At 36.5% G+C, this 12,313-nt stretch overlaps 1 protein-coding gene across 11 annotated transcripts in view; it reads left to right on the forward strand.

The window, feature by feature from the left end:
• Positions 1 to 12,313, forward strand: part of r3hdm1 (R3H domain containing 1) — a 134,424-nt gene that overhangs the window by 60,518 nt on the left and 61,593 nt on the right. For 8 of the 11 annotated variants that reach the window (XM_080199340.1, XM_080199341.1, XM_080199338.1 and 5 more), the window contains 4 exons: positions 4,860 to 5,011; positions 6,970 to 7,071; positions 9,400 to 9,642; positions 11,603 to 11,726. In XM_080199340.1, coding sequence (XP_080055466.1) covers positions 4,860 to 5,011; positions 6,970 to 7,071; positions 9,400 to 9,642; positions 11,603 to 11,726 — 621 coding nt within the window. The remainder of the gene's footprint in view (positions 1 to 4,859; positions 5,012 to 6,969; positions 7,072 to 9,399; positions 9,643 to 11,602; positions 11,727 to 12,313) is intronic. The other 3 variants (XM_080199345.1, XM_080199347.1, XM_080199349.1) reach the window with 1 other exon arrangement.

A 12,313-nucleotide genomic window follows, 5' to 3' on the forward strand; every position in this document is an offset into this window, starting at 1 on the left:
TTTTTAACCCATTGATTTCAAATGCACTATTTTGGTCATCAACTTAATGTTGAATCTAAAACTCATTTACACCACATAACAAAGTTTGTCCAGGGACAAAACTACAGAACATGAGTGTTGCTGAAAAAAGAGACAGAAAGGTTTTTCATCTTGCACTTGTCAGGACATTGGCAAGATCACCAAGTAGAAAAGGGACAGCAATTTATACTTAATGAGAATGACTAATCGGTTGGCAAGTGGACCTGGTACAGATGTTGCCATGGAGAATGCACCAGTTAACTCGTAACTCATAGTTAACTGCCAAGCATTGTTTAAATTCAAAGCAGTTAGGTTGATTCCAGTTAAGGCATTGCCCCAAGGAATAAAGAGCATGCCTGTCACCTATTTTTTTCAGTTGAAACAGGCATTATGTGTGTGCATGCTCTTTCTCTCTGCATAGAGCAGGGATCTGTGTATTTATATACATATCTTCCAGTAAGTGGAACTGTGCCACACTGCAAACCTGTTGATTTTAAATTGATTGACTGCGTAACTCTTAGAATGTGCAGGCTTGTTAAAATTAAGTTTATTTATTAGTCACAAGCAAGCTTACATTAACACTGCAATGAACTTACTGTGAAAATCCTCTGGTTACTACATTCCGGCACCTGTTCGGGTACTCTGAGGGAGAATTTAGCATAGCCAATCTACCTAATTAACACATCTTTCAGACTGTGGGAGGAAACTGGAGCACCTGGAGGAAACCTACACGGACATGGAGAGAACATGCAGACTTCACACAGACAGTGACCCAAGCTGGGAATTGAACCCAGTCCCTGCACTGTGAGGCAGTAGTGCTAACCATTGTGCCACTGTTGTCCAATCATGGGAGCATATATAATTTTTTTTTAGGTTTTACAAGCATGGACTGGTTGGATACAGTAAGTACCTTGCCTGTTGTGAACAGACATGCTGTTTGATACAATCCACACCAAAATTTTGTGACATAGTCTCCATACCTGGCTGATATCACACTGGCATTGAATTTCATACATCACATTACTTATTTATGTGGTAGGTAGAGTGTCTTTTTGGCCTGATGTCAGCAATTTATTAGTGATGAACACCACTTGTATTGCTACCGTATAGAAGCAGCGTGAAATGGCTAGCTTCACTTGTTGTTTAAACTTTTGAGACTTTTTTTTCCTTCCAGTCGTAGAGGTTTAGAGTCATAGAGGTTTACAGCGTTAAATCAGGCCCTTTGGCCAAATTTGTCTGTGCCACCCCTTTTTTTAACCCCTAAACTAATCCCGATTGCCCACGATAGACTCGTAGTGGTGATCTGAGATAGAATGGGCACTTTTCAGGATTGAAAATGGTGACCTTAGGCCCATTCATGAGTTTGTTCTATTTACATTTGGTAATCTTGCAAATGTCCCAATGAGTGCAAGACAAAAAGCTTTTGCTTTGTTTTTCAACAATGCTGAAGTGTTTTCCATTTTACTAAAGGAAACCAGTCAGTTATTTAAACTGGAAAGTTTTATTTATATTTCCGTGATTGTTTTCTCATGAGTCTAATATGAAAAGATGTCAATTAAAGAGACTGAAGCCTAAATTCCAGATTTCCTTTTTGAGCTTCATTCCTTTTCAATGGGCAAACACTAATCTTCAGTTTGATTGTGCTAGAATGAGTTCTTTGTGCCAAGGATGCCATCACAAGGAAGTAAAACCTTGCAAGCAAGTTCCATCTCATTAGACATTGGCAATGATTATGTTTGTGGAAGAGTCTTTTCTAGTTGAAAGAGTGATATTGGAAAATTGCATTTGGAAAAATGCACTTTTCCAATTTTTGGATGTTTTCTGAAAATTTTCAAGCTTAAGGTGATGTCATATAACTGAGAAAAGAGCACCAAAACGCAGCATGTTGGTTTAAATTCGTCCAATTACATGTTAATCAGATGATCAAGATGCCCTGGTGAAATATAATGCGTTATCAAAATGAGAATTAGCTTACTGCCCTTCCACTCACCAACCAAGAACTGAGTTCAAAGTGTGTTTTGCATCTACAGTCCATTATTTGCTGAACATATTATTAATTTCTAACTTTAAACTAAATTTGTAATAATTTGGAGGTAAGCAAAGTGACCTACCATTTGCATTAATTGTTTACTAAGTAAATGGTTCAGAAGAAAATTGCTCTTGGATACATAGATAAAATTCTCCCTTTAATGTAGGATATTGGGTGCAATTAATTGTAATTTAAAAATGAGGCTGCCAGAAATTACATTATTGGTTATAAAATCAATATGCAGCAAATTGTTGCTTGGATACTTAGTTCCACATGCTACCCAGATTGCAGGTATGGTTCGTTGATGAATTTATTTTCAAAGGATGTATGGGCATTTTCTGTTTAAAGTAAATGAGTTTTAACTTCCTATAATTAAAGATGCTGACTATTCATTGAATGTCTAATTTCCCAATTTTTCCTTGTTTGGAGGCTTGCACAGGAGGATGAGTTCATAACGTTTGAATAAATGTTCTGTTATTAGAAGTGAACATTACGAGTCATTCTGGATATTCATGGTCTCCTGAGATGCTAGACTTTTCAATTATTATATGATTTGGTTAAATCACCTAAGTGAATCTTGTAGCTGAAATGAAATTGTTAGGATTGTAACAACAGATGCTTTGCATCAGTGATCATACATAGTGTATTTCTGTTGCGTGTTCTGTCAAATTGTCCTTTTGTATTTTGATAGTAAATTTACTTATTTTTCATTTGTAATTACTGTAATGAGAATATTGCAATTACTGGAAATAATTTTATGATGCAGAGGATTAAAATTTTGGCTTTTTTGCTTTTTCAATTCTTATGACTTGCATTTTGAAATATGCTTAATAGACCTTCATTGTATAGTTTAGGCGGTACGTTGAATCTCTTAGCTGTTATTGAATATGGACTTGTGAAAGGATTTTTTTTCCCAACAAAACCTTGTTCGATGTGCACCAGTGTAATATTGCTGGGCAATACCTTTTGCTTTGCCCTTTTAACAGGTAATCATGCATGTATATTTAAGGTATGTACATATTATGTATTCTGAGATTAAAGACAGTCGCTGATTTTTGAATAGTCCAGACTAAAGTTTGCCCTATTCACTGCTGTTTTTCACACGCACTCAGTTCTTCGCTTTATCTCCATGTCTAGCTTTTTGGACAGAGAGTAGAAGTATTTTATAAGTTCACTGATGTAGCAAAGATTACTAATGTTAACCATTCTAGAATAATTAATTTAGAACTGAAAATTAGATTTTCTAAGGAATTGCTAAAAATGGCAATTTTGAAATGATGGGGACTAAACAGGACAGAACTGTCAACAACAACTTGCATTTATATAGAACCTTTAACATAAAAAATTATACTGCAGCATTTTTCAGAAGCTGAATCAGACAGACATGTGTGCCATGACAAAGGAGATATTCGGCAGTGCCAAAATATTAGGTAAAGAGGCACATTTTAAGGTAGTGAGGCAGAGTATGGGATCTATGCAGGTGAAGGCACAGCTGTCAATGTTGGGGCTAAGTACATAAGGCAGGGGAACAGATATCTGGTGGAAGAGTGGTGTAGAGCTAGTGGAAATTAGAGATGGAATTGTTGCAGGCTCATGGATTTATACACAGGATGAACATTTAAATTTTGAGGCATTGGAAGACTGGGAGCCAATAGAGGTTAGCAAAGATAAGGATGAAATGGGAGTGGGATTTGTTGTGGAGTAGGATGGGCGCTGCAGTTTTAGATGAGCTGCAGTTTATGGAGAGTATAGAAATAGAACTTTCATTGGAATCACATTGGAATATTCAGAGCAGTACCTACACGGCTGAGGCTGAAATGGAAACTGGTGATATTTCAAAGATCGCAGTAGGCAGCCTTTGGATGGGAGAATATATAGTGTCAGAACCTCAAATGTCAGTTCCAATGGGATGGGAGATTGAGATCGGTCCGAGGCAAAATAGTCGGGAAAGACAAGGTAGGACAAGAATACCAAGAATCTGATGGGTATAGATGATGGTTATCAGCAGAGGACAGAGGGGGCTTGAAAAGATGTAAATGAGTGGAGGGCCTGGGTGCAATGCGTATACATGTGAAAGCTGACTCCTGTCTGTGGATTATATTGCCATAGGGCAGATGCAAATAAAGAGGAGGTGGGCATCAAGGTCAAGTCCCTTGGATCTCCAGAGATTTTTGTGTAAGGGTGGGTGAAAAAGCCAGTGCTGGAGATGCCTATGATCAGGTGGTTAAAATGGAACAGAGCAAAGGCAAGTTCCACTAAACTGCACAAAAGAAACTGCATGAAAGTCATTGGCTGTGTCAGGCAGCGAGAAGGTTGAACAGATGAGTGGGGATAATGCACCATGAATGTTAGGTTTGACTTGGCAGGAAATAGAATAAGGGGAAGGCAGATGAACAGATTATCTCCATCTTGAAGTTGAAGCAGCCTATTAATTATTTGCACTTCCAAGGTGAGGAGTTGAGAGAGTAGAAGGGTTTAAGGAGACATTTGCTCATGAAGGACGGTCTTGGGAGTTATCTTTGCTCTCTGGGATAATTCTGGAGTAGTTGGTTTTGATAGTGGAGAATGTATTTAGCCCTTGTATTCCTTGCTTATGCAAAGCCAAGACCTGCTGTTTGTTTAAGGGAATTTTTCTTCAGTTCTCTGACCTGCTAAGCAGCTGAAATATTACATTTTAGCTTCTTTCTTTGCTTTCCACTTTTCCTTTTTTATTCTTTAACCTGAATGTAGTTTAAAAATGCTTTTTAAAATTTGTGTTAAAAGACATTTTGTTACCTACCTTTGACATGGGAATCATTTTTTTCCCATCTAGGACAGCCATTCATGAATCCAGATGGTACAGCTGTGGTGTATAATCCACCCCCAGCCCAGCAGACCGCGAGGAACCCTTTAGCTGGCCCAGCACAGCAACCACAACCAACTGTTCCACAACAGCAGCAAGTAGCAAATCACATACTTTCTCAGGTTAGCTGATCCTGGTTTAAAAGCTGAACTGTACAACTCAGAATTAGATTCCGGTGATAATTAGTAATGTTGAACTGAATCTTAATCTAGTTCTTTATCTGTTGACTTTAATTGGTTATATTTAATATGTTGCAAAATAATATTTAAATGTAAATTCCATAAAAATAAAACTATAGCTTCATGAAGTCACCAAAAAGTAATTTGACCATTATGGATCCGAGTTACGTAGGGAAGATAGTTGACAAGAGTGAATATTTAATTAAATTGATGTGTAGCGTGGCTATCTCTACCTGTGGGGTAAGAAAACACTTTAGATATAGAAATTCAGCAGCACAATTGATTTTGATTTTACGCTGTGTTCTATTTTAAATATTTTCTTCGCTTGGGTGGTTTATCTTAAGGGCAGTATTTTCTGCTGCATCACATTTAAATGCTAAGATTTGGCAATTTTTAATTTTGATCAATTGTTCTTTATGTTTGAATATATCTGGAATTAAGAATGGCACGTAATATCCATTTAGCCATGCAAGTTAGAAAATGAGCTCTATTGTTAAATGAGGTTTAAAAAAAATTGACATTTGGAATGCAGGCATAAATCAGATAACTGATTGAAGTGATAGGTGTGTGTAAAGCAGGCTGGAATTGACAAAACAAGAGGTCTCCATTTACACGTGCTCTCCAATTGGAAACATTAGAAATGGGAGTGAAACGTTCAGTTTATTACTTCATTCTGTGAAATCGTCACTGATCTGATAATCCCGTATCCTGTAATACTCTTGCCTATCCAAAATCTATCAGTGTGTGTTGAAATTTTTCTTTTGAATCAGCCTTGACACCTCTCCAAGAGAGAGTTTCGCTTTTCCCCAGATTTTGTGCGAATGACTCAACTTGAAATTTAACATATGCCTCCTTGTACTGGACTGTCCCACCAGAGGAAATATTTCCTCATCTATTGTTTCAACCCTTTTAATAATCTTAACACTTCAATTAACTCATCCTAATATTCTGTACCCAAGGCAAGACAGATCTAGTCAATGCAATCTGTACTCGTAATTTGACCTTTTTTAAGTCATTACTCTACTCTGGTGAATCTGTACTATACCCCTTCCGAGGTCAGTATATCCTCCCTGTGGTGTGCCTAGAACTGAACACAAAACTCCACATGGAGTTTAACCGGAGCTTTATTTAACTATAACATTAATTATATTTTTATAATTTTTACAATTCAGGAATTCATGCCTGTTTCATGAATTCTGTGCTTGAACCCCTAAACCTCTTTACTTATTCACAGCTTGTAGCTTCTCATCATCGTCAACCCTTCTTGGGATCTAAAGTAAATTAATTCACACTTCCCCATGTGGAACTTTATCTGATGCAGCTTTGCCTGCTCGTCTTATTTGTCAGTGTTTAATTCTACCTACGTTGCATACTGAACCACCTAATTTGGTGTTGTCAGCAAACTTGGGTACCTGACTTTTTATTCCTTCATCTAAGTCACTTATAAATAGAAGGACAAGCTGAAGTGTTCCTGCAAATCCCTATGGACACTTCTCATGGTACTACATCCTGCAAATTGTAGTACATAGCATTATCATTTCTCTTATCTCCGAACCAGTTCCCTATCAATTGTTTGCCTAGCCCTAGTTGTACTTTTCCTGTGTACGTTGAGATGTTGTTTTCAGTATATTGAAAGGTGATTACAGGAATGCATTTTATAAATAAAGTGAGACGTATCAGAGAGCATATTTAAAAGAATCATTTAAAATTCAAGTATTTGATTTGTAATATGAAGATTTTTGCAGTAACTGTGAGGATATCAAATGATATTTCTTGACAGCATTGTTTGTAAATTAAAGAAAATTGGAACAATAACAGTGCTTTTTTGTAATGCTGCAACCTTTTTGGGTTTTATGAGGCTAACATTGCTAAATTAACTGTGCAAAATATTGCTTCTTCAGCCAATTCGGGCTCTGCAGTCTTCTTCACAGCCTATCCAGTACTCTGCGGTCTCTTACCCACCTCAACTCCTGCCAGTATCACCCACCCAGCAATACACTGTGGTATTGACACTCAATATTCTTTTCTCATCTTTCTGAAGATCTTTAGTTTGTAAACTTTTAAGTCTTTCTTTCCACTGCTGCTATTATTAACGTACTTGCTATGTGTTGCTGTTGATAGTTGGCTGAAGATGTTTCTTTATATGAACATTCTTTAAATCAGTAAAATCTGTGCCTGCTACTAAAATATGATTGTGCCTATAAAGTTTAGAACATCCTAAGGACAAAAAGCCTTTTCTGGTAATTTCAAAAGATCCAATTTTGATTTACAGATAAAACATTAGAGACGTGCATTTTAATAGCAGGATAAACATTAGCTATCTTTCATTCACTATTACACTTGAAGACAAGTCTAATTGCTGGATTCCATCAACATTGACAGTATTAATGTCATAATACTCTTGTCATAATATTTGGATTAAACAGATAAGGAATACTTTCAAGAGCAAACCTTTTTTTTTTAAGAAAATGTATTGAGCATCTAGGGGAGTGATGACATGCCAAAGTAGCTCAACATCTGGTTCAATAATGCCTTTTAGCGATATGATAATATTTCTACCTCTATTGTCTATTTTCATTATTTTCTTAATTTTCTTGTGGGAATCTATAGTTGTAGCATCTTGACTTCAACATTTTCAGATAGGCACATTTATCAATTGTAAAGAACGTTCCTGAAAGCTTGCAATTGTAAATTAGGTTAAACAGGAAGGAAAATATTGGGGAATTGCATTTTGTTCAGAGCTTTCCTTTTGCTGGGCTCTTAAATTAGGATAGTACAATGGAAGATGACTCAAAGGCCCATGTGCGAAAATTGATTTTTTTTTTCAGTCAAAAACTCTTGTACCTGTTAGGAGGAATATTTTGAACAAAATATTCTGCTCCAAAAATCTTCTCATGCTTTTTTTAAATTAATTTCGGAAAGTACCGAAAGCTGCATAATGGCAGAAACTGCTCATTAATCTAAAGGTTTTTTTATAATGAGAATGTTAGAAAAGTTGTTCTTTACTTAGATTATTGTTACTACATATGAAGGATAATTTAAGTATAATTCACTTGAGTTCATACAAGTTAATTTATTAAAAATGTTCCTGTTGGGATTTAAGCTAAAACCAATTTTATATTTTTAAGCTAAACAAGCACATATATGTAAAAAAAAATTCATTTGATTTCATAGTTTTGTTTTTTGCCTGGCTTAAATATACTTAATATCCCAACACTTTATTAAGGGGGATAATATTTATTTCTGACACATTTCTTAGTTCCTTGTGTACAATCTCAACAAAAATGAAGTAATACATTCAAAAATCTTTGAGGAATCATTCTTCCATTGGAGCATTGTTCTGTTGATGTAAATTACATATAGTCTATGAAGATACTCTTGGATACATGTGAGAAACCAGTATCTTTAAAACCTCAGTGCAAATCCTTGATCCCTCGTTCTTTTTAGCTTCAAAGGTTGTGTGAGTACTTTGAACATACACTTGATTCCATTCCCTTTTAGTCTTTAAATGTGAATATTGATGGAAAAACATATCACATATGAAGCACTAAGTACAAAGAAATCAACTTTACTGTCTTAGTTGTTAATATAAACATGCCATGTTTTTATTATTGACAAGGTGTTAACTTAAAAACACAATCATTGTTTGTCAGAAGACAGGCTGTGTAACTATCAATGTCGTGTGATGCGATATCAAAAATCTATCCAATAAGTTAGTGCTATAAAATGTTGACATTCCTTCAGTAATATGTTTCTCACCTACAATTCCTCATATGGTCCAGAAGTTTGGCTAATGATCTGAAGACATGAATTCAAATCCGAGCATGGCATCTTGGGAATTTAAACTCAGTTAATTAAGTAGATTGGATAACATCGTTAATGGTGACCATGTCTGGGTTATCAGTAAAACACAACTGGTTCATTAAGTTTCTTTTGCGGAAGAAAAATCTGCCACTTTTTTCAGTCTAGCTTACGTACGACTCAGACCCATAGCAATGTGGTCAGCTCTTAACTACCCTATGAAATGGCCCACTAGGCTGCTCCATTGTCAGAAAGGTGACTAACCACCAACCCTTCAAAGGAAATTAGGTGGGGACAGTAACTGCTGGCCTTGCCAGTGACACCAATTTCCTATGAATAATTTTTTTAAAAAATGATATATCAATCTCAGTTACTTTAAATAGAAAGAGTAGATACTTTACCTTCATTAAATTGGACCTTTTCAAAAGGCTTGATAAACATTTGCATGGCTTTTGGTATATAGAATGAGAGGGAATGCCCTCATTATTCATACAGTTCTATTTTAATCATAACTTTTATTTTCCATGCAGCAAGAAAGCCTTGGGGCCCAGTTTAGCCAGATGAGCCTTGGCCGTCAGCCATCTGCTGAATCTGCGGATACCCACACTGCCATATTCCCATCATCTGTGGTGCTTCAGCCACAACAGCAGCCTGGATTTATCATGGCCTCTCCAGGGCAGCCACTTCCTACTTCTAACTATTCTGCCCCTGGTCCATCAGTTAATCAACAGGTGCTTCAACAACAGGGATACGTGCAGCAGCCTATTCAGCAGGTAAAAATAATGAAGGGCAACATGCCCATTTCTGTTACCATTAAAATGAGAAAGAAGGGTAATTTCTCAAAAATGTTAAAAGGCCTTCAAACACATCTCAAAACTCATTGTTGGCTTCTTAAGTATCTATACCAATTACCACTCCAATATCCTTAATTGTCACAAAAACAATAAAAGCTCAGGTCTGACAGCATCTGTGGAGCTCCTCAAACAGACTTCCCACCAAATCCTTACTTGGTTCATATCCTTAATGGACCTTTTTGAGATGTAGCTCCCAACTGCTACTGTGTTTGTTGCTTCATCTCTTACTTCAACTCTATTCCACTTATACATCTATAGTTAATTATCTTACAGATTTAGCTTGAAAATTACAGAAAGCACTTTTGAAAAAGGAAAGACTAGTTTACAGGAAAAAGATCTCATTGTTATGTATTTCCTCAGATAACTCAACAAAAGTACAGTGCTGAATGCAATGAGTAGCTTGAACGTAGTTACTTTTTCTATGACTCGAGGTCAAATTTTCTTATGGAAGAAAAATGTTAAGTTCAAGTTAAAGAAGTCTTAACGAATGGAATTTAATGTTAATATTAAGCACTCGTAAAATAAAGCGCACAGCAGGGTAAAGTTTTTATATCATTCCGGTAATGTTCCTCAGTACCATCTTATGATGCACTCATAGAACATTTATGCTTGATGTATCAGTTGTTATCCTCTACCTATCTGATTGCTAACTTTGAGTCAGATTCTGAGTAGTTTTCTGCAGCAGCTTTGTATACACCAGGTGTGAAATTTTATACTTTCCAAACTCCCTTCACTTTGAAACCCATTCAGGTATTAAAGAAGAGGTACTGGGTAGAAGAGGCTAGCAGAAAGTGTTAAGGTGGGGTGCAGAGGAGAGAATGACCTCTGGGTGGAGTGCTTGCAATAGGTGCAGGGGTATGCAAAGGCGATCTCCCTCGTTGCCAAATAATAGCCTGTGTCGCTAAAATGGTCACATTCTACTTCTGATTTGTCACATATTCCAACCTGCCTTTTCTTCTCACTATTTCCATTGGCTTTCTCCTCTCTCTGGTTCCATGAGCCCTTTCACGGGTCCCATTAGCCCTTTTACCTTCTGAAGATCGGTCTGCCATATCACACTGAGACCTTGTCGGATTCCTCACTTGCCACCTTTCTCCCTGCAGCTTTCACAAGTTGGGACACACCTCACCCACCCTCCAGCTCAAGCTCACTCTCCTCCAGTCACAGCACTCTCCAACCACTCGCAGTATTACTGTTGGGGTTTAATGTCCCATTCAAACCTGCTGCTGAAAACTGCATGTTTGTTTCAATGTGCAGTATATCCCAGATAGTTGCATGTGCTGTGCGTGCCTTATATGATGTCTTATTATGACCAGATGTATCATTAATGTACAGTGTATTAAAGAATGGTTTTTATGTGTGGCCTCATCCTTCAGAGTTCTTTTTGGTTAAAAAACTGCACGTTGGAATGTGCTCATCAAGTTTACCTCAGGAATACCATTCTATGGTTGCTTTGCATCTATAGCACTGTGATTCATACAGAACACAGAATCTTGCCAAGAATTAAAATAGATTGGAAAAAAAATCCTATGTTGAAATGTATAACAAGCATTAATTTTGCATCATGGTAACTGTAACTATACTATAATGTTGCTAATACTTAATAGTATAAGAAAAAGCCCCATGTACAAAATGATTATACTAATGTATAATCTTTTGGGGTCCTTAAAGGGGATTGTAATGTTATGCCAGGCAGATGCTTAAATACAACATTCATGATATGCAAGATGTGATGGTGGTGTATTTAATTGAATGCTGTTAGAGTGACAGTTTATTGTGCAAATTAGATCATTGTTGTGTTTATTTTTAAAAAATCTTTTAGCTAATGTTTCATGGAAACAATCCTCTTTAAGAACTGTTTTTCTTTTCCTTTTTACAGCTGCCTAGTTGTTACTGTGCTCCAGGTCAGTATCCCCATTCCAATCAGCAGTATCGACCTGTAGCCCCTATCCATTACAACACTCAACAGAACCAGCCATTATCACAAACTGCCCAGCAAACAGGTTGGTTTCTGTTTGTGCACATTTTCTTTAATGTGATGATTCATAACCTTTTGTAAAAATATATATATATATATATAATATATATATTTATATCATTAGGTTTTTATTTGATACATCTTTTAAGTGCTTGCAATAATGCCTTAGGGATAAGGAAGTTAAAGAATTATGATGCTCACATTTTAAATATTTTGCTAAAATAATCCAGGCTGTCATATAAACCATGTGCTGACACCATTTTGTGAAAATAGGAGATGCTGAATGAGGAAACAATGTATTTCTCTCTCTGAACTTCTCAGCTTTCTGTCAATCTCAGTTCTGGCATATATTTCAAGGATATTGAATGTGAATTTATAATCAGCATTTCTGTGAGCTGTTGAATACGGGGCCGGAACACTGTCCGAGAGTGTTAGATTTCTCACAGTGAACCGGTCTCTTTTTCAGCTGCTTCTTAAACTGCGGGGCAAAAATGTCTAGGTAGATGGTTTATAACATCAAGATGAAATATGATGGACCGAATCTTCTGACCTATATTTCTTGAAAATGGCAGAATGGGATTATGCTTAGTAATAATACCTAAAATTCTGTGA

This window comes from Carcharhinus amblyrhynchos, chromosome 11 (genome assembly GCF_965287045.1).
Source record: "Carcharhinus amblyrhynchos chromosome 11, sCarAmb.v2.hapA, whole genome shotgun sequence".
NCBI lineage: Eukaryota > Metazoa > Chordata > Chondrichthyes > Carcharhiniformes > Carcharhinidae > Carcharhinus > Carcharhinus amblyrhynchos.